The sequence below is a fragment of the Palaemon carinicauda genome, chromosome 27 (genome assembly GCF_036898095.1).
Source record: "Palaemon carinicauda isolate YSFRI2023 chromosome 27, ASM3689809v2, whole genome shotgun sequence".
In the NCBI taxonomy this organism is placed as follows: Eukaryota; Metazoa; Arthropoda; class Malacostraca; order Decapoda; family Palaemonidae; genus Palaemon; species Palaemon carinicauda.
Window position 1 is genome coordinate 6,723,271 of NC_090751.1, and position 23,590 is coordinate 6,746,860.

At 31.6% G+C, this 23,590-nt stretch overlaps 1 protein-coding gene across 1 annotated transcript; it reads left to right on the forward strand.

The window, feature by feature from the left end:
• The first annotated feature begins 14,570 nt into the window (after positions 1 to 14,570).
• LOC137620469 (UDP-3-O-(3-hydroxymyristoyl)glucosamine N-acyltransferase-like) lies at positions 14,571 to 23,076 on the forward strand. Its single transcript, XM_068350627.1, has 2 exons — positions 14,571 to 14,662; positions 22,623 to 23,076. Exons 1-2 carry the CDS (start codon positions 14,571 to 14,573, stop codon positions 23,074 to 23,076), a joined length of 546 nt encoding a protein of 181 aa, XP_068206728.1.
• Positions 23,077 to 23,590: the final 514 nt, after the last annotated feature.

Here is a 23,590-nt window from a genome sequence, read left to right on the forward strand (position 1 = left end):
ACCTATTTGACTACGTACGTTGACAACATTTGATACCGTCAAACAGAACACAGAGTAGAGGTGAAAAAACTTAGCGAGTTTTACGTTGGTACGAGTGCTTATTTGTCTACGTATGTTGACAACATTTGATACCGTCAAACAGAATACAGAGTAGGGGTAACTAAACTCAGCGAGTTTGACGTTGATACATACGAGTACCTATTTGACTACGTACGTTGACAACATTTGATACCGTCAAACAGAACACAGAGTAGAGGTGAAAAAACTTAGCGAGTTTTACGTTGGTACGAGTGCTTATTTGTCTACGTATGTTGACAACATTTGATATCGTCAAACAGATTACAGAGTAGGGGTAAATAAACTCAGCGAGTTTTACGTTGGTACGAGTGCCTATTTGGACTTAGGCAAAACAGAACGAACAGATATCCTATTAGCATGTAAGGGGTACCGAAATAAGAAAGCCATAGGGGGGAAAAAACTGGAATGTTCATGAGAATGGGAAGTCTTATGTTAGGAGCAGAAGAATGTCCGAGAGAAGCTATGAGATTCCGGATGGGGCTATTTGTTTTTCGGGGAAGGTATTTACGATGCCTTGTGTTTTATTTACCTTTGTTTATCTCGTTGGAAGGAAGTTGCGCTGATACCGAACCTGCGTAGTTGGGTTTGCTCGAAACCCAAAATGGGGTCCATTTTATTGCTACTGTAAAAAAAAAAAAAAAAAAAAAAAAAAAAAAAAAAAAGGAGTTTTCATCGGAAATTCTCCGTAGAAATATACTGTTCTCATCCCTATTTCAGTAGAGTACAGACGACTGTAATTTTTACCCTACTTTGTTATTATCTTTTACGGGTTCGTGACCGTAATATCACTCCTTTATGTCAATATATCCGTTTTTAAAACGGTAAATGTCTTGTAACGTTTATCCCAGGATTTTTAAGGCAAATGTTTAACAGTGTTATCCTTCCGCTCCCAGGGATATATTTCCCACGGGAACGGGGATTTCCAGGGCGTGAGTGTGTGTCGGGCGGAGGGGATTGGAGGATAATGATCCTTGGGGGAAATAATAATTACCAAATGCTGATCACCTCAAATTGATATTTTGTATCTCAATCACAGCTGGGGAAGATTACAGGGATACAAAAATCATAAGGTAACGAGAAGAATTGTAATCTACAAAACAACAATTCTACTCCACTGAAATATATAAACATAATCATCAATATATAACCAGTAGACGTCTTAAAAGTTATATGGATGGGTCACTCCTAAAGATAGGAACTTTTACTTTCTTCTGTTGGTTGCTTTTAAAGTTCGCTGGTTATATATATTGTACATATCATCAGCACCCAAGCCCCCTCTCTACCCAAGCTAGGACCAGGGAGTGCTAGGAAAAGGCTGCTGATGACTACCCAAACTCCCCATCTTTAGCTCACAAGGATGGTGTGGTTGCAGAGACCAAAGGGGCTAACGAGTTTGATCGGGATTCAAGCCCCATTTTGGCATTCACCAGTCAGGGATGTTACCACATGGGCCACCACTTTTACTTTCTTTTGTTTGTTGCTTTTGTGTAACCAAGATAGTATTTTCTGTGCTTTGGTTACCTTTTTTTTTCTTGATTACATGAAAGTGATAATCCGGAAGCTTCAAATTTATAATGAAGGAAACAACCGGAAAGGCCTTTGTTGGGACTCACTGACATAAGGGGCCTAATTACATTTGTTTTTTTCTCTCGTTTTCATAGTATGGAAAGTCTTTACAATAATAAAATTCTGAGGTTAAATAAGCTTAACATGTCATTTTGTAAAATATCCTCCACGATTGTTCCAATGAAAAACGGAATCAAATTGAAGAGACGGTTTAGCTATGGTAAGCAGCTCTTCTAGGAGAAGGACACTCCAAAATCAAACCATTGCTCTCTAGTCTTGGGTAACGCCATAGCCTCTGTACTATGGTCTTTCACTATCTTGTAGTAGAGTTCTCTTGCTAGAGGGTACACTCAGGCACACTATTCTCTCTTGTTTCTCTTTCTATTGTTTTTTTTTGTTTTTTTATGTTTTGAGAGTTTCTGTATGGAAAATCTGTTTTAATGTTGTTACTGTTTTTAGAATAATTCATTTTAATTGTTCATTACTTAATCTGATGTTTATTTATTTCTTTGTCTCCTTTTCTCACTGGGCTATTTTTCCCAGCTGGAGCCTTGGGCTTATAGCATCTTGTTTTTCCAACTAGGGTTGTAGTTAGCTACTACTACTACTACTACTAATAATAATAATGATAATAATAATGATAATAATAATAATAACAACCGCAAAAAAAAAAAAAAAAGGAAAACGTTACCAGCGTTATTATGGCCTGATTAATAACGTCTCTGCTCGGTGTTTGCCAGTCGGGGTTCGCGTCCCCCTCAGACTCGTTAGTGCCATTAGTGTCTGCAACCTCACCAGGAGTCATTGCCTGTCCCTCCCGGGTTATAGCTTTTTTGGAGAGGGGCCTTGGCCGCTAATCTTTATAATATATGTTCAGTCTTTATGGCATTGTCCTGCTTACTAGGGCAATGTTACTGTCCTTGGCTCTGCCATTCATGAGTGGCTTTTTAAACCTATAACCTACCAAACTGGCTGACCAGCTAGTAAATAACCATACATGAAACCACCACTTGAACATTGAACCAAAGTAGAATCATCCCCAGGCGTCCTCCAACAAACAAGCGACCTTGTAGCACCAGCAGAGTCATTTCCCCCTTCTCCCATATCTAATGCAACCTAGACACAACTATACATCACGCCTGTTGTTTGGGCCTAGCTGCCAGGATTTACTCTGACATTATCAGAATGCCGGCCATATTTCAGCCCTTATGCCTCGGAGCGATACGAAGCCTTGTTATCCGGGCCTTAACGAATTAAATGGCTATTCTCGTTTCTTTTTTTAACCTTACCTGTTCAGAGGTAAGGAGAGGGAATATGGGTATTTGTTTGGAAATACGATTCAACTCTTTGGTATTATTATTATTATTATTATTATTATTATTATTATTACTTACTTACTTACTTACTTAGTTACTAAGATGCAACCCTAGTTGGAGAAGAATGATAATGTAGTTTTGTATTATTATTATTATTATTATTATTATTATTATTATTATTATTATTATTATTATTATTACTTACTAAGCTACAATATTAGTTGAAAAAGTGTGATGATGTATTATTATTATTATTATTATTATTATTATTATTATTATTATTATTATTATTATTATTATTTATACTTGCTAAGCTGCAATTCTAGTTGGAAAAGCATGATGGTGTAGTTGAAATGGTAGGATTGTTATGATATTTTAGGGAATTAAAATATATACTATTTTAGAATGGATTTAAGTCAATGCTTATATGTTCTTTGTTTAAATAATAATAATAATAATAATAATAATAATAATAATAATAATAATAATAATAATAATAATAATAATAATAATAATAATAATAATAATAATAATAATAATAATAAAAGGAATTTAAAAAAAATCAAAGAAAATATTAAGAACAAAGAAAATTCTAGTAGTCAGTTTAATCATTATCAAATAGGTTTATACATAATGAAAAATAAGGATTTTCATTTGTTGAACCGAATTTGAACATTCGTGTCAGTGCAATTATAACCGAAAACCCCAAAAAGTTAATATTATTAGAATTATTATTGCTTTTTAAATTATTGAAATTATTATTTCCGTTCATGGTCTGTGTTAGTGGAGAAACAGTGATTAACTCCTTAAAGAAAATCTTAATTGCATTTGACTAGATACAAGAATGCAGGAAGGACCCTTTGCATTTAAAGGTTTAAAGGCCGCTTTTGAAAGGCAGTGGCAAGGAACAGTGACATTGCCCTACCGAGTTGGACAATGCTTTAGAGCAGTGGTTCCCAAACTATCTTACCTGACACCCCCTTTTTGCTTCCAGTAGACCCGTAAGCCCCCACTCCTCTCTTTTTTTTACATGAAATGATTCTTACATTTATTTCTTAGCTTTGTACAGGAAAACAGATTTCTGTTTGTATTACATTTTAATAATGAAAGCCACTCAAACAAATAATAGTACATTCTAGTAACTAAAAACGAAATATTTGGTTCAAAGTGAGCGAAAATAAGTTTGAACATTAGCATATTGGCAAAATTGAGTTGCAATTTTAACGTGTAAAAAGAACTAGCTTAATAGAAAACGGGTTGGAGTGACTGCTATAATTATACTTTACATGTATGTAATGACAGGTATTTGTTCTTTTAAGGATTTTATTATTCTATTAAACAAGTAATTTTGAGCAGATGCCTTCACGCCCCCCTTGTATCGTCCTCACGCCCCCCTAGTGGGGCGCGCCCCTCAGTTTGGGAACCACTGCTCTAGAGACTGACCATATACACGTATGATCATCGCCCAAGTCCCCTCTCCACCCAAGCTAGGACCAAAGATGGCCATATAGTGGCTGCTAATGACTCAGCAGATAGACCTATAGGCTCCCCCAATCCCCCATCCATAGCTCACAAGGATGGTGAGTTTGCAGCGACCAAAGAAACTAACGAATTTGAGTGGGGACGTTACCACATCGACCTCCGTAAATAAAATGAATATCCGCTTAAAAAGTGCATAGTAATTGTACACGTACGTTTAAACTACAAATATGCAAAACGGTAATGTAAATTAGTATTTCGATATGTCGTAATTTATGGATATTTGTAATAACGAAATTAATGTGAATTGTCATGCATCGTTATTGATGATAATTACCTTGATAGCAATTACGTATGTAATACTATAAAACACGTTTAACGGTTGGAGCTTCCAATAAATTTTACTTCACAAACACACAAACACACAAACACCAAATGCAGCCGTTTCGAGTCCACTGCAAGGCAAAGGCCTGAGACGTGTTCTTAACCATGTCTCGAGTTTGGCCAGTTTTCATCACCGTGCTGATCAGTGCAGTTTGGTGATGGTGGGAGATTTTCGTGTGATCGCTCACAGCTGGCCAATCTAGTATGGATGGCCCTGTCTGCTGTGCTGACTATGGCAATACACAAACTCTTTCGTGGTTAATGTGTCTCTTCTCAGAAAGGTGGGTATATATATACTATATATATATATATATATATATATATATATATATATATATATATATATATATATATATGTGTGTGTGTGTATATATATATATATATATATATATATATATATATATATATATATATATATATATATATATATATTTATGTATATATATACATACATATATATATATATATATATATATATATATATATATATATATATATATATACACACACCCACACACACACACACATATATATATATATATATATATATATATATATATATATATATATATATATATATATATATATATATATATATGTGTGTGTGTGTGTGTCACTAACACTCGTGATTTTAATTAATGTAAATATCAACCATAATGTCATTTAATTTCGAATTCTACCTTGTGAATTATATCCACTGGAACTCATTTTTGATAATAACTTATAGCTGGGCAGAGATTCGAACCCCTGTCTCTCAGCTTCAGATCTCTTGATAGCTCAGTTAATCGTATGCCAAGTCACAAACCTACCAATTAGCTACGATGGGGAAGATGGTTTGATTTCAATTCTAAGTACAAAAAACCTGAATTCGACAGGTATATGTACAAGTGAATTGTCATTGCCTTTTATCTTTCTTCGTGGCTGAGTGGTATGGTCAATGTCATACAAGTATCCCGGACCAGGTTTCTAAACCAGGCCGGTAAGATACTATAGTCTTTGAGTGATTTCGCCAGGGGTTCTAATCCCGAGGTCGTTAAGAGAATCCAGATTTTAAGGTAATGATGTATATGGCTTATTTGAAATATGAAAAACACGTTTAAATGTGCAAAATTTATCATATATATATATATATATATATATATATATATATATATATATATATATATATATATATATATATATATGTATATGTATATATATACCGTACATAAACTATAAATTACTTGCAAGTACATATTCAAATACCTTCATAGCAATTCTATTTTTTTTATCATTCAACAGACCCAATAATACAAATCTCTATGATTCCTTCCATTCCCTGTGTGATGCATTACTAAATACAATTTTTATTTTAACGAAACTAATAAAAGAATTTTGAATACCCTAAAAGGCACCTGATGTAACGCAATAGGTTTGTGAATACAATAGGAATTCGTAACGAAGTTTCCTATTTCCAAACGCAGTTTTCGACACCCGTTAGGAAAGGCAACAAAGACACCGCCCGGAGGAGCCTGAGGAATATTACATTTGAGGAGGATGCAATTACATCTCTCCCGTTTCATTTTCCTACGGACTCGAACATTTACATGCTTTCGTGTATCTGACTAGCTTCGTGCCGTTTCTGAGCTAGCTTGATTCTATTTCTAAGCTATAGGTAGCTGTTTAGATGTGCTTTTGTACGAAAGGAATTCTTGAGCGATTATTTAAGAATCTCAATTTTTTTTGTTTTCTGGTTTTCCCAATAGAACATAAATTTTATGCTTTCGTGTATCTGAGTAGCTTTATACCATTTCTGAGCTAGCTTGATTCTATTTCTAAGCTATATGTAGCCTATGGAGATTTACCTTTAAATAGCGATTTTCCCATGAGAACGTTAATTTTATGCTTTCATTTATTTGAGTAGCTTTACCCAATTTCTAAGATAGATTTACCCTCATTCTAAGCTAGTAATGCCCCATTTCTTAGCTAGCTTTATCCCATTTCTAAACGATTTACCCCATTTCTAAGTTATCTTTACTCAACTACTAAGGTAGCTTTACAACATTTCTAAACTAGCTTTACCCAATTTCTACGTTAGCTTTACCCCATTTCTAAATCTGCTTTACCACATTTCTGAGCTAGCTTTATTCTATTTCTAAGCTATTGTAGCCTATGGAGATGTGCTTTTGTACGAAAAAAATTCTTAAGCGATTATTCAGAAATTTATATTTTATATTTGTTTTCTGATTTTCCCATTAGAACATTAATTTTATGCTATCATGTATCTGACTAGCTTTACACCACTCTGAGCTAGCTTTATTCTATTTCTAAGCTATTGGTAGCCTATGGAGATGTGCTTTTGTACGTAAGAATTTTCAATTTTTCCATTACAACATTAATTTTATGCTTTTGAGTATCTGTCTAGCTTTGCGCCATTTCTGAGCTAGCTTGATTCTATTTCTAAGCTATAGGTAGCCAGTGGAGATGTGCTTTTGTACGAAAGAAATTCTTGAGCATTTTCCCTTTAGAACATATCATTTATTCGATTAGCTTTACCCAATTTCTAAGATAAATTTAACCCAATTCTAAGCTAGTTTTACCCCATATCTAAGCTACCTTTACCCTATTTCTAAACTAGATTTACCCCATTTCTAAGCTACTTTTAATCCATTTCTAAGGTAGCTTTACCAAATTTCTAAGTTAGATTTACCCCCATTCTAAGCTAGTTTTACCACATTTCTAAGCTAGCTTTATTGTATTTCTAAGCTATAGGTAGCCTGTGAAGATGTGCTTTTGTACGAAAAAAATCTTAAGCGATTATTTAAGAATTTAAATTTTTTTTCTTCGTTTTCCGATTTTCCTAATAGAACATAAATTTTATGCTTTTATGTATCTGACTAGCTTTACACCTTTTTTGAGCTAGCTTTATTCTATTTCCAAGTCAGGTTAGCTTATGGAAATGTGCTTTTGTATTAAAGAAATTCTTGAGCGATTATTCAAATATACATATAGACATATATACATAATATATATGCATATATATATATATATATATATATATATATATATATATATATATATGTATATATATATATGTATATATATATATATATATATATATATATATATATATATATATATATATATGTGTGTGTGTGTGTGTGTATATATGCACACACACACACATATATATATATACATATATATATATATATATATATATATATATATATATGTATGTGCATATATATATATACATATACACATATATATATAATTTATATATATATATATATATATATATATATATATATATATATATATATATATATATATATATATATATATATATATATATATATATTAATACAGTACATAAACTATAAAATACTTGCAAGTATTCAAATACCTTCATAGCAATTCTATTTTTTTTATCATACAACAGACCCAATAATACAAATCTATATGATTCCATCCATTCCCTTTGTAATGCATTCCTAAATACAATTTTATTTTAACCAAACTAATAAAAAAAAATTGAATCCCCTAAAAGGCACCTGATGTAACGCAATAGGTTTGTGAATACAATAGGAATTCGTAACGAAGTTTCCTATTTCGAAACGCAGTTTTCGACACCCGTTAGGAAAGGCAACAAAGACACCGCCCGGAGGAGCCTGAGGAATATTACATTTGAGGAGGATGCAATTACATCTCTCCCGTTTCATTTTCCTACGGACTCGAACATTTACATGCTTTCGTGTATCTGACTAGCTTTGTACCGTTTCTGAGGTAGCTTTATTCTATTTCTAAGCTATAGGTAGCTGTGGAGATGTGCTCTTGTACGAAAGAAATTCTTGAGTGATTATTTAAGAATTTATATATTTTCTTTCTTTTTTCGTTTTCTGGTTTTCCCAATAGAACAAAAATTTTATGCTTTTATGTATCTGAATAGCTTTGCGCTATTTCTGAGCTAGCTTGATTCTATTCATAAGCTAGGTAGTTTATGGAGATTTGCCTTTGTACGAAAGAAATTCTTAAGCGATTATTTAAGAATTTATATTTTTTTTTCGTTTTCTGATTTTCCCAATAGAACATAAATTTTATGCTTTCATGTATCTGACTAGCTTCATACCGTTTCTGAGCTAGCGTTATTCTATTTTGAAGCTATAGGTAGCCTGTGTAGATGTGCTTATGTATATACAAAAGAAATTCTTGAGCGATTTTCCATGAGAACATTAATTTTATGCTTTCATTTATTTGAGTAGCTTTACCTAATTTCTAAGATAGAGTTAACCCAATTCTAAGCTAGTTTTACCTCATTTCTTTGCTAGCTTTATCCCATTTCTAAACTAGATTTACCCCATTTCTAAGCTACTTTTACTCCATTTCTAAGGTAGCTTTACCAAATTTCTAAGTTTGATTTACTCCCATCCTAAGTTAGTTTTACCACATTTCTAAGTTAGTTTTACCCCATTTCTGAGCTATAGGTAGCCTAAGGAGATGTGCTTTTGTAAAAAAAAATTTTTTTGAGTGATTATTCAGAAATTTATAATTTTTCTTTGTTTTCTGATTTTCCCCATTAGAACATTAATTTTCTGCTTTCATGTAGCTTACTAGCTTTACCTCATTTCTAAAGTAGCTTTATCCTATTTCTAAGTTGGCTTTACCCCTATTTAAGATAGGTTTGCCCCATATTTAAGCTACTTTTCCTGTTTTTAAGCCAGCTTTACCACATTTTTAAGCTAGGTGTACACTAGTTCTAAGCAAGCTTTAATGAATTTCTAAGCTAGCTTTACCCCATTACAAAGCAAGGCAGCCTATTGATATATGCCTTTGTACAATAGATATTCTAATGCAGTTATACAAATATTTCAATTCCTTTTCTTGCTTTATCATTTTCCTATTTCATCGAACATTTATGCCTTCATGTATCTGACAAGCTTTATATACCTGATTTCTAGGCTAGCTTTATCCTATTTCTAAGTTAGCTTTACTCTATTTCTAAGCTAGCTTTACCCTATTTCTAAGCTAGCTTTAACCCATTTCCAAGCTAACTTTACCCTATTTCAAAGCTAGCTTTTCCCTATTTCTAAACTAGGTATTGAGATGTGGTTTTCCTCAAAAGAAATCCTTTTGCGATTATTCAAGCAATATGTACTATTATTTTTGCTGCTTTCTGATGTTCCCATTCAAACATTTATGCTTTCATATATCTGGCAATATTTTATCCCATTTCTAAGTTAGGTTTTGAAATTTTCTTTTGCAAAAAGAAAAAAAAAATTCTGATGCTATTATTCAAACATTTCTATTCTTTTCTTTGTTTTCTTAGTTTCCAATTCGTTTGGAAATGTATGACAAGTTTCATCTCTAAATTTACGCGAATTAAATTTTTTGCATTATAAAGATTAGATTTCGGGAAATGGTTGTGGTGGCCTTTGTGGTAACGTCCCTGACTGGGAATCGCCAGACTGCTGTTCGAGTCCCGCTCTAACTCTGGTCGTTTTAACCTCACCATCCTTGTAAGCTAAGGATGGGGGTTTTGGGAGAGCCTATAAGTCTATCTGTTTGGTCAAAACCATCCATAGTGTGGCCCTCCTTGGTCCTAGCTTTGGTTGAGAGGGGCCTATGGTCAGTCTCTAGTGCATTGTCCTGCTTGATATGGCAATATCACTGATCTTTGCTTTTGCCATTCATGAGTGGCCTTTAAACCTTTAAACCTTTAAACTCTTAAGCCACCTCAAGTATTTGATGCATGTTATCCTTGCGCTATGGTCCAAAGAATTCCCTGAGTTCATCTATTCGTTTACATAGGAATATATTCCACGATTCCCAGATGACATTCCAGCTCGTATGTATGACGCAAAATGGTACGAAGAAGTATTTACACTGGCACGAAAATGTTTGGTATATATTTCAAGAACACGAGTGAAGACGAATTTCTATAAAATTTCTTACATCTGGTTATTGGGAACTTTTAATTATATTGGGGCAAGATTTCGTATATCTAAATTCAGCACTAATATCTCCACTTATCAATAAAACCGTATATATATATATATATATATATATATATATATATATATATATATATATATATATATATATATATATTTATATATATATGAATATATACATATATATATATATATATATATATATATATATATATGCACATATATATATATATATATATATATATATATATTGTATATATATATATATATTTATATATATATATATATATATATATGCATATGTATATATATGCATATATGCACACACACAAATATATATATATATATATATATATATATATATACATATATATATATATATATATATATATATATATATATATATATACACACATATATATATATATATATACATATATATTTTATATATATATGTATATATATATATATATATATATTTACACATTCATGCATATATATGTCTATATATACACACACACACACACACACATATATATATATATATATATATATATATATATTATATATATATCAATATATATATATATATAAATATATATATATATATGCAATACATATATATATATATATATATATATATATATATATATATATATATATATATATATATATTGCATATATATATACATATATAAATACACACGCATCCGTTCAAGGACAAACAAGCATTATCCTTTTCCTAGAGAAATATAACGAGGAGCAGGTAATTAATAACGACAGTGAAATGTTAACAATGGACCCTGCATGAAGCTGTCATAGAGGTATCAATATAGACTGAGTCTACTGTATTTCAAGATAACAATTGTTTACTGACAACAACAACAACAACAACAAAAACAATAACAACAACAACAAATGCAGCCGTTTCCAGTCCACTGCAAGACAAAGGCCTCGGACATGTCAATTCACGCATGGGGTTTGGCCAGTTTTCATCACCACGCTGGCCACTTTGGACTGGTGTTGGTGGGAGATTTTTTCTGATCACTCATAGCAAACCAACCTAGTATGGGTGGTCTCTGACTAGTACAGCTTTGCTGATCATGGTAATACACAAATTCTTTCACCACGTTAAGGTATCCCCATGGAATTAATCTAATATAGATATTTATAATGTTTTTAAACATTACTCGAGTGCCACTTGAGGATGAGATCAGGGGGAGGGGTAGATGAAGATAGTTTGGACATGCACTTCGCACTCGCCAAGAAAGAATAGTTCACTAAACCTTTCAACTGGGCTCCACAAGGCACTTGAAGAGTTGGAAGACCCAGGCCTACCTGGCTGAGGACTATGAAGCGTGAAGTAGGAGATGATGAATGGAGAAGTATTAATTTAAAAGCTCAAGATGGAGACGACTGGCGAATTCTAACCGAGGCCATTGCGTCAATAGGCGAGGGGGGAGATGATGATGATATATAAGCGACCAATATAATTAATAACTGCACATGATCCCACACTATAGGCCATTTCTCTTAGCGAGGCAGATTTGCACCGACTCGCAACGGTGCCCTTTTAGCTCGGAAAAGTTTCCTGATCGCTGATTGGTTAGAATTATCTTGCCCAACCAATCAGCGATCAGTAAACATTTCCGAGCTAAAAGGGCACCGCTGCGAGTCTGTGCAAATATGCCTCGCTAAAAGAAATGGACTATAGGCATTCATCTTAGTCACACGGGGATTTTCTGATCCTTAGATTTTACAGATTTTCAAATTAAGTCATTTGCGGCATAATTACACACCAGAAATAAAAGTTACAATATTTGACTAGAGAATCTAGATCCAAAAAATGTCACCACCAATAGAACTAGTTACGAATTCTAGTCAGAAATTCGTGGTGAAAGCCACAAATACCAGTTGTCCAACTCTAGGCCGAAAGCAGAATATCAAAACGCTAGAGGGGACTTTATTAATCAAAGTGTCAGTGACCTTTTCCATCATATATCGTATATTCTTAAGCTTTGTTTCATATACAGTCATTACGTTTTTCTATATAAGTATAGTTTTTGAAAATTTATTTTATTAACTGTTCTGAATTTCGTTATATTGAAAAATAACTTGTTGGATATGGTTGTGTCATTAGCCATTATATTTCGTATATTCTTGAATATACGAATAAGCGTGACCTTTTCCATCATATATCGTATGTTCTTAAACTTTCGTCTTCATGTACAGTTCGTACGTTTTTCTATATAGGTATAGTTTTTGTGAATTTATTTCATTAGCTGTTATGAATTTCGTTATATTGAAAAACAACATGTTTGATATGAGTGCAAGTGTCATTAGCCATTATATTTCTTATATTGTTAAGCTTGTTTCCTATACAGTCCTTAGGTCTTTTTATATAAACATATATTTTATGAATTTATTATTAGCTATTTTGAAATCCGATATATTGAAAAACAACTTTTTTTTATATGAATGTTAATGTCCTTTGCCAACATAAATTTATTTCGTTTAGACTTAATCTTTTTTTTTAATATACAGTCCTTACTTTTTCCTCTATATTAATATATTTTTTGTTAATTAATTTTCAGCTGTTTTGAATTTCTATATTGAAAAACAACTCTTTTAAAATATGATAGTTTCTATACAATATAATTCCGAATTCCCCCAAAATGTTATTGAGCTACTCGGGAAAAACAGGAAACGAAATTTAGATAGTTTTCATGGCTGATGGAATCTCATTACTGTATTGCGATCGTTAAACTATTTTCATTTATTTAGTTTGTCTTAGGGAAGTGAATACAGGATGAGTTTGATCATTTACTCTTCAATTAATTAGATGAATAAGCGTGGCTACACCAATTTGTTATTGATATAATATGAGTATAAGACTTCGGGAATGTTAAAATGATAAGAGTAGAAATAATTCGATAATGTTAAATTGTAGGAGTAGAACAGTTCGAAAATGTTGAATGGATAAGAGTAGAAACAATTCCAAAATGTTAAAATAATAAGAGTAGAAATAATTCGAAAATGTTAGAATATTTAGAGTAGAACAGTTCGAAAATGTTAAATGGATAAGAGTAGAAACAATTCAAAAATGTTAAAATAATAAGAGTAGAAATAATTCGAAAAATGTTAAAATAATAAAAGTCGAAACAATTCGAAAATGGTAAAATAATAAGAGTAGAAATAATTCTAAAAATGTTAAAATAATAAAAGTCGAAACAATTCGAAAATGTTAAAATAATAAGAGTAGAAACAATTCGAAAATATCAAGAAAACAAGAGTAGAAAAAATTCGGAAATGTTAAATGAATAAGAATAGAACAAAATAAAAAATAATAAGAGTAAACAAATTCAAAATGTTAAGATAATAAGAGTAGTAACATTTCAAAAAAATTGAAATAATATGAGTAGAAAAAAAATGAAAATGATAGAATAATAAGAGCAAAAAAAAAAAAAAAGGAAAATGTTAAACTAATAAGAGTAGAAAAATAACAAAAATTTTTGAAATAATAAAGATAAAAAATGTTTGAAAATATTAAAAAAAATATTTACTTTTCTATGGAACAGTCCCTTTTATCAAAGAAAAAACAGACTTCATTTATGTAGAAAAGGGTGTGTAGGCGCATCTTTATGTGTATGTATGTGCATTCAAGTGTGTATGCGTATGTGTATGTGTGTAAAGAAGTTTTATTTGACAGAATCTTGCTTGAAGAGCATCTGCGAAGAAAAGAGGAAAACTTTTTGCAAGTGGGCCAAAAAAACATCTGCAATTTTTCTCAAGTCGTTTTTCGATTACGCATGACATGAAAGAGGTCGGTACAGGCCGAGTGAAGGAATATAAAAGAGAACATAATGGAGGCGAAGTCCCTGGGAACATTTTAGGGGGTCGTTTAGGGTTTGAATATATTTCACATTTCATTTTAAGAGTTATAAGAAATATGTTTTTTTTTTTATCTATGGTTTACATTTGATCTATGGAACATTGTAGGGGTCGTTTATGGTTTGAATATACTCGTATTTCACATTTCATTTTAAGAGTTATTAAAAATATGTTTTTTTTTCTTTTTATCTACGTCTTACGAGTATCTTATTATTATTATTATTATTATTATTATTATTATTATTATTATTATTATTATTATTTGCTAAGCTACAACCCTAGTTGGAAAAGCAGGATGCTATAAGCCCAAGGGCTCCAATAGGGAAAATTGCCCCGTGAGGAAAAGAAACAAGGAAAAATCAAATATTTCAAGTACAATAACAACATCGAATTATAGATATAAACTATAAAAAAATTTTTGGGGGGTCGTTTAAGGTTTGAATATATTTCACATTTCATTTTAAGATTGATAAGAAAATTTTTTCTTTTTTTTTTGATCTGTGGCTTACGAGTATCTTATATTGGAATACATTTGAGCAGGTTACATAATACGCTTTTCGATTATATCTTTAATGTGAATTGTGATTGAGTGTAATTTTTGTAAAGAATCTTTAAAAGAAATGGATCAATCTGAAGCTATTGAATCAAATTTTTGAGTTTTTGAGTTGTATTTTTTTGTGAGGGATCTTTAAAAGAAATGGATCAATCTGAAGTTATTGAATTAAATTTTTGAGTTTTTTAGTTGTATTTTTTGTTGAGGGATTTTTAAAAGAAATGGATCAATCTGATGGTATTGAATTAGATTTTTGAGTTTTTTTAGTTGTATTTTTTTTTTGTAAGGGATCTTTAAAAGTAATGGATTAATCTGAAGGTATTGAATTGATTTTATTTTTAGTTTTTCAGTTGTATTTTTTGGTGAGGGATTTTTAAAAGAAATGGATCAATCTGAAGGTATTGAATTAAGTTTTTGTGATTTTTAGCTGTATTTTTTGTTGAGGGATTTTTAAAGGAAATGGATCAATCTGAAGGTATTGAATTAAATTTTTGAGTTTTTTAGTTGTATTTTTTGGTGAGGGATCTTTAAAAGAAATAGATCAATCTGAAGGTATTGAATTAAATATTTGAGTTTTTTAGTTTTTCTTTGTGAGGGATCTTTAAAAGAAATAGATCCATCTGAAGATATTGAGTTAAATTTTTGAGTTTTCTAGTTGTATTTTTTTGGTGAGGGATTTTTAAAAGAAATGGATCAATCTGATGGTATTGAATTAGATTTTTGAGTTTTTTAGTTGTATTTTTTTTGTAAGGGATCTTTAAAAGTAATGGATTAATCTGAAGGTATTGCATTGATTTTATTTTTAGTTTTTCAGTTGTATTTTTTGGTGAGGGATCTTCAAAAGAAATGGATCAATCTGAAGGTATTGAATTAAGTTTTTGAGTTTTATAGTTGTATTTTTTTGTGAAGGATCTTTAAAAGTAATTGATCAATCTGAAGCTAAGGAATTCATTTTTTTTTGTGAAGAATATTTTAAAATAAAAGGATCATTCTGAAGCTAATGAATTAAATTTTTTAGTTTTTTAGTTGTATTTTTTTTTTGTGAAGGATCTTTAAAAGAAATGGATCAATCTTGAGCTATTGAGTTACAATTTTGAGTTTTTTAGTTGTATTTTTCGTGTGAAGGATCTTTAAAGGAAATGGATCAATCTGAAACTATTGAATTAATTTTTTGATTTCTTAGTGATATTTATTTGTGAAGGATATTTAAAAAAATAGATCAATCTGAAGATATCCAGTTACATATTTGAGTTTTTTGAGTTGTAAGTTTTTGTGAATGGTGTGTAAACAAATTCATCAACCTGAAGCTATTAAATTTAATTTTCGTATTTTTCATATAAAAGGATATCGATGATATGTAAATCAACCACCGCTACAGCGCCATTTTGATTTATCATTTATAAATTAACTCCTCTTGAATTCCATAAAGATGTATATATATATATACATATAAATATATATATATATATATATATATATATATATATATATATATATATATATATATATATATATATATATATATATATTTACTTTAATAATCTGTTTATGATTTGCCAAGTGGTAAAAAATATTATCGAAAATTTAATAACCTTTTTCTTATCGTTATCGATGAAATAATCTTCATTCTTAAAATTGAACTATATTATTATTATTATTATTATTATTATTATTATTATTATTATTATTATTATTATTATTATTATTTGCTAAGCTAAGATATAACACCCTCAATTAATCTCTTGACATCAAACGTAGTCATTTTATCTGTACCTACAATATGTTTTAATTATACGCACTCCTCAGGAGAGATTAGCTCACCAAACATTCAACTAGGCTCCACAAGGCACTATGAGAGTTGGAAGTCCCAGGCCTACATGGCTGAGGACTATGAAGCGCGAAGTAGGAGATGATGAATGGGGAAAGGTTGATTTAAAAGCTCAAGATAGAGACGACTGGCGAAATCTAACCGAGGCCCTTTGCGTCAATAGGCCCATTATATGATATGTATTATTATTATTATTATTATTATTATTATTATTATTATTATTTGCTAAGCTACAACCCTAGTTGGAAAAGCAGGATGCTATAAGCCCAGAGGCCCCAACAGGGAAAATAGCCCAGTGAGGAAAGGAAACAAGGACAAACAAAATATTTTAAGAACAGTAACATTAAAATAAATATTTCCTATATAAACTATAAAAACTTTAACCAAACAAGAGGAAGAGGAATTAAATAGAATAGTGTGCCCGAGTGTACCCTCAAGCAAGAGAAATCTACCCCACAACAGTGGAAGACCATGGTACAGAGGCTATGGCACTACCCATGATAAGAGACACCCGTTGAGATACTACCGCTAGAGAGTCATGGGGTCTTTTGACAGGCCAGACAGTACTACATTGGATCCTTCTCTCTGGTTACGGTTCATTTTCCATTTTGCCTACACGCACAATCCGAATATTCTGGCATATTCTTTACATATTCTCTTCTGTCCTCATACACCTGACAACACTAAGATTACCAAACAATTCTTCACCTAAGGGGTTACTGCCACTTTTCTCTTGGCAAGGGTAGATGAGACTCTTTAACTATGGTAAGCAGCTCTTCTAGGAGAAGGACACTCCTAAATCAAACCGTTGTTCTCTAGTCTTGTGTAGTGCCATAGCCTCTGTACCATGGTCATCCACTGCTTTGGGTTGGAGATCTCTTCCTCTTGTTTTGTTAAAGTGTTTATAGTTTATAAAGGCGATATTTATTTTAATATTGGTACTCTTCTTAAAAATTGTATTTTTCCTAGTTTACTTTCCTCACTAGGCTATTTTCCCGGTTGGAGCCCCTGGTCTTATAGCATTGTGCTTTTCCAGCTAGGGTTGCAGCTTAGCAATTGACAATGATAATAATAATAGGAAACCGCTATTGTTCTCCAACAACTACTACTTTATCCGTTATTGTTTTGCAACAAATTCTACCAACAGGTGATTGTCCATTGCTCTGACTATAACTGTCTTTCTATTTGTCAGTTACTTTCTGTTGAAGATTACCTTTTACGGTCTCCTGAGTATCTTATTGACAGCTGGCTGTCTGGTGCACGAGAAGTTAATACAGAGGAGTTTATTTATAATGGAGCTGGTTTACGAACAGAGACATTTCTCTTTTGGAAATAGTGAATTTTTGTTCAGTGATATGCAGAATATAAGTAAATCTTTTTATATTTTCCATCGTTTTGGGATATTTTGGCAATTCAGGTAACCTTAAACTCAGGAAACAAGGAGATGTAAATATAATATTCATCAAAATATAAAGAAATAATGATTTTTTTTGGTTTGAGACAAAAAAAAAAAAAAAAGAAAGAAAGAAATGCATATCAATTGCTTTTTGAAAACTCGCAATTTCGGTATGTATAAACTCAAAAATGAAGAAACAAGGACATGTAAACATAATATCCATCAAAATATAAAGAAATAATGATTTTTGTACAGTGAACCAAAAATGAAATAAATCTATTGATCTTTTCCATATTTTTTCGAATTTATTTTGTTTAATTCAGTTATCTGTAAAGTCAAAAAAAAAAAAAAAGACTATATATCAAAATCTCAATGCAAATAATAATTTTTGTGTAGCGATACACAAAAACAAAACTAAATATATTTCATATTTCCATTTTTTTTTCTAAATTAGCCAATTTAGTTTTCTGTAAACTCAAAATTAAGAAAACAAGTAAAAGAGAATGTCCATCAAAATCGTGACTGGATAAATTTTAGTAATTTTCCTTTCAGTTGTTTTCTGAAACATTTGCCAATTCAGACATCTGTAAACTCAAAATTAAGACACAAGAAAAAGAAAATATCCACCAAAATCTCAAAATCCTGCAAGGATAAACTTTAATAAATTTCAAAGAAGGGAAAATCAAATGATAAAAATCAGCAAGTGAAGTATGAAATGCAAAGAAATTGAATAGAAAACAAAGGAAGAAAGGGTTTAACTTGGCACTGTCCCGAAATCCTATCGCTGTACAGGAGAGAAAGTGTAAAAAGAAACGTGATATCACTTCTGGAAAAGGATGATAACACTGATCCCGAAGACTATAAATATCTTTTGTTTTTTTATCCAACAATTCTTCCATGAAAAAAAATGTATAGTCGCTTTTGTCTTTCATACTTTTTCCACCGAGTTTTCCGGGTGTTTAATCATTTTTTTTTTTTTTACCGATACGCTTTTGTTTCCGTAGTTGTGAGAAAAAAATGTCAATTTTTTATTACCGTTCATTGTACTGTAATTCACTGTTTTAATCTATTATTATTCAGCACCATGAAACTGGCACAGTATTTTGCCATTTTTTGCGGGTCTTTAATCATTTAAAATTTTTTTTTTTTTCATCGGTACGCTTTTGTTTTTGGAGTTGTGAGAAAAAATGTACATTTTTTTTTTTTACCCTTGAATGTACTGTAATTCATTGTTTTAGTCTATTATTATTCAGCACCATGAAACTGACACAGTATTTTGCCATTTTTTGCGGGTATTTAATAATTTTTATTTTTTTTATTTTACCGATACGCTTTTGTTTTTGTAGCTGTGAGTAAAAATGTCAATTTTTCATTACCGTTCATTGTACTGTAATTCATTGTTTTAGTCTATTATCGGCACAGTATTTTTCCATTTTTTTGCTTAGCAGGAAAATGGCTTTGAGAGAAATACAGCTAAATTATACATCTTAAAAACTTCCAAGAAGTCTAAACTCTTAGCTGACTCTTGAACGAAAAACAAGAAGGAAAAGATTTGTTTTCTAAATGAGAACTAAATCATGTATCTTAAAAAAAATGACATCAAAACTCCATATAGATTTTAACCCTCCAGATTGGTCTAAACCGGCTGACATAAGTCTCTTTTTTTGTATTTTATATATGAAAGATCTGTTTTAATGTTACTTTTCAAACAATATTTTATATTAAATGTTCATTACTCCTTATATAGTTTATTTATTTCCTTATTTCGGTTCCTCGCTGGGCTATTTTTCCCTGTCTTGGGCTTATAGCATCCTGCTTTTCCAACTAGGGTTCTGGCTTAGCTAATAATAATAATAATAATAATAATAATAATAATAATAATAATAATAATAATAATAATAATAATAATAATAATAATAATAATAATAATAATAACAACGAAAATGATAACGATAACAATAAAGATAACGATAACGATAATAATAATAATAATAATAATAATAATAATAATAATAATAATAACGATAACGATAATGATAACGATAATAATAATAAAATAATAATAATAATAATAATAATAATAATAATAATAATAATGATAATAATAATGCATCTCGAACAAAAAGCAACTTGGAGGTATTAAGACGCCAAACATCCACAGACCGCCAGTGCTCTTCGTCAATAAAATGCCCTCTCGACTTCCTTTCTCGTTTCAGTCCTAATGAGCTATTCAAGGAAGAATCGATCGTATTTAAAAGAATAAATATAAGTAGAGTTAGTGTTTTTTAGTCCTACTCAAATAAAATTCTTTCCAAGATTCTTGGGCGGGATGTGTTGTACTATGCTAGCGGTATTTTTAGATTTATTTCAGAAGCAAGTCTTTTGAAAGATATTCAAGTTTTATAAGGACATTTTCGCTTTTATGGTTTTAGATTGAATACTGTTTTACTCTTTACTTAGTGTTGTGGTGGCTAATGTGGTAACGTTCCTGACTGGTGAACACCAGAATGGGGTTCGAGTCCCGCTAAATCTCGTTAGTTTCTTTGGTTGCTGCATCCTCACCATCCTTGTGGGCGGAGGGGGGGGGGGGGTTGCAGGTTTGGGGGACCCTATAGGTCTATCTGCTGAGTCATCTTCAGCCATTGCCTGGCCCTTCTTGCTCCTAGCTTGGGTGGAGAAGGGGCTTGGGTGTTGATCATATGATTTATGGTCAGTCTCTGGAGCATTGTTCTGCTTGGTACCTCAATGAAACCGTCCCTTGCCTCTGCCATTCATGAGCAGCCTTTAAAGCCTTTAAAACGATATCGGCGTCAAAGACCTTAGATGTGAGGATACCAGAAAGCTCCAAGTCCATTATTGGTGGGACAGAATGGCTCTCCCTAGAAGAGAGGAATTTATGCTCGAAATCGTCTGCATAAATTTATATGTTGATTAGTCCCTCAAACTTAACTATGTTAGCTACATATTTTGTACATTGTTTAAGAGTTACAATAGACGAATAGAACCAAGTTATCATCTTTCTACACTTAATGAGACAAAACCGAAAACCCCTATAGAACAATTTATGCCAAGGACTAAAATTTAACAATAAACCATGACTCGAAATGTTACGATTTAGAAAGGCAATTAAGATGTTCATTGGATAAGAAACTAAACAATGATTCGGGTTTCATTCAAAGAGATAATGCCTTACCATCTTAGTTAGGAAACAGCAGACTGAAAGAAAAGTTGAAAGTATACATCTACTTGGAAAAGCTTTCAAAAAGACCCGGAAAACTCATTAATAGATGTTGCCTTATCCCCCTTGATAAGAAACTGCTAATTTCAGTACAATACGATGGTACCCATTCATAAGATTTTATATGAAGGTATTTCAGTTTTCGAGATATAATCCCACTGTTACAGTGGCGATTCAGAAGCCATATAGGAAAACAATAGCTTAGAGTCTTTACTTTACTTTAATTAACGACATACCAGTAGAGTTATGTATGTTCACCCCACCCCCGTTCGGCCATAACGTCAAGAAGGATTCACATATAAAAAAAAGGAAATTGTCTTCCGTTATATCTCGGTGATTCTGTTAAGGTTTCAATAAATTGCTGTAAATTAGGCAGTTGACGGGACTCATATTTCTTTTTTATCTACAAAAAAAAAAAAAAAAAAGGAAGAGAGAACCGACGTTATTTTTTGTTTTGTTTACCGTTTCTGGAGTCACATTTTTTATAAATATACCAAAAAGGATTATTTTGTTTTTGTTTTTGTTTACTGTTTGTTATTCTGCTAGTAAGATAATGCGAATCTTTACGCAAGGGCTCTTGCAAATAATTGACTATAGGCGTGTCTTGTGAATGACAGCGTGTGGCTAGATTTTGGAAGAGATAGGAGTGTAGCTTTTCAGGAGAAGGATCACTTGAGAATGTTGTTTTTGGTCTCCGAATGCTCTTGTTTAAGAGCGTGCCCTTTTGATGGGAGCGTAGATAATACAGTGACACCTCTCGAATAATAACTTTACTTTGAGACAACATAGGCATTTATATGCCTCCAAGTGATTACATTAGGGTGATAATGGCATGTTTAAAATCAATGGTTTTTGTTGATAGCGTTGACATAGACATTAGAAATAGACAACATAACTACGGAATGACAATTATCTTAGAATTAGCTTGTTACATTCAAATCATTTTGTTGACGGTTGCAGTGTTGAAGAAAACGTAGATAACGAGGATGGTTGCATTGTTAAAGAAAACGTAGATATGAACGACGGTTGCATTGTTAAAGAAAATGTAGATATGGTTGACGGTTGCATTGTTAAAGAAAACGTAGATAGGGACGACGGTTGCAATGTTAAAGAAAATGTAGATATGGATGACGGTTGCATTGTTAAAGAAAACGTAGATAGGGATGACGGTTGCATTGTTAAAGAAAACGTAGATAAGGTTTACAGTTGCATTGTTAAAGAAAATGTAAGTAGGGATGACGGTTGCATTGTTAAAGAAAATGTAAGTAGGGATGACGGTTGCTTTGTTAAAGAAAACTTATATAGGGATAATGGTTGCATTATTAAAGAAAACGTAGATAGGGATGACAGTTGCATTGTTAAAGAAAATGTAGATATAGATGACAGTAGCATTGTTAAAGAAAAATATAGATAGGGATGACGGTTACATTGTTAAAGAACACATGTATAGGGATGACGGTTGCATTGTTAAAGAAAATGTAGATAGGGATGACAGTATCATTGTTAAAGAAAATGTAGAGAGGGACGACGGTTGCATTGTTAAAGTAAACATAGACAGGGATGATGGTTGCATTGTTAAAGAAAACGTACATATGGATGACTGTTGCATTGTTAAAGAAAATGTAGATATGGATGACAGTTGCATTGTTAAAGAAAACATAGTTAGGGATGACAGTTGCATTGTTAAAGAAAACGTAAATAGGGACGACGGTTGCATTGTTGAAGAAAAACTAGATAGGGACGACGGTTCCATTGTTAAAGAGAACTTAGATAGGGATGACGGTTGCATTGATAAAGAAAACATAGATATGGACGACGGTTGCATTGTTAAAGAAAACGTAGTTAGAGATGATATTTGCATTGTTAAAGAAAACGTAGAGAGGGATGACAGTTGCATTGTTAAAGAAAACGTAGTTAGGGACGATGAT

Excerpts from the sequence above, each read along its gene's own strand:
- LOC137620469 (XM_068350627.1), top strand. The coding sequence starts at position 14,571 with ATGAAAGAGGTCGGTACAGGCCGAGTGAAGGAATATAAAAGAGAACAT. Across the intron at positions 14,663-22,622 it reads ATTTTAGGGGGTCGTTTAGG|TGTTGAAGAAAACGTAGATA; the intron begins GTTTGAATATAT and ends TGACGGTTGCAG.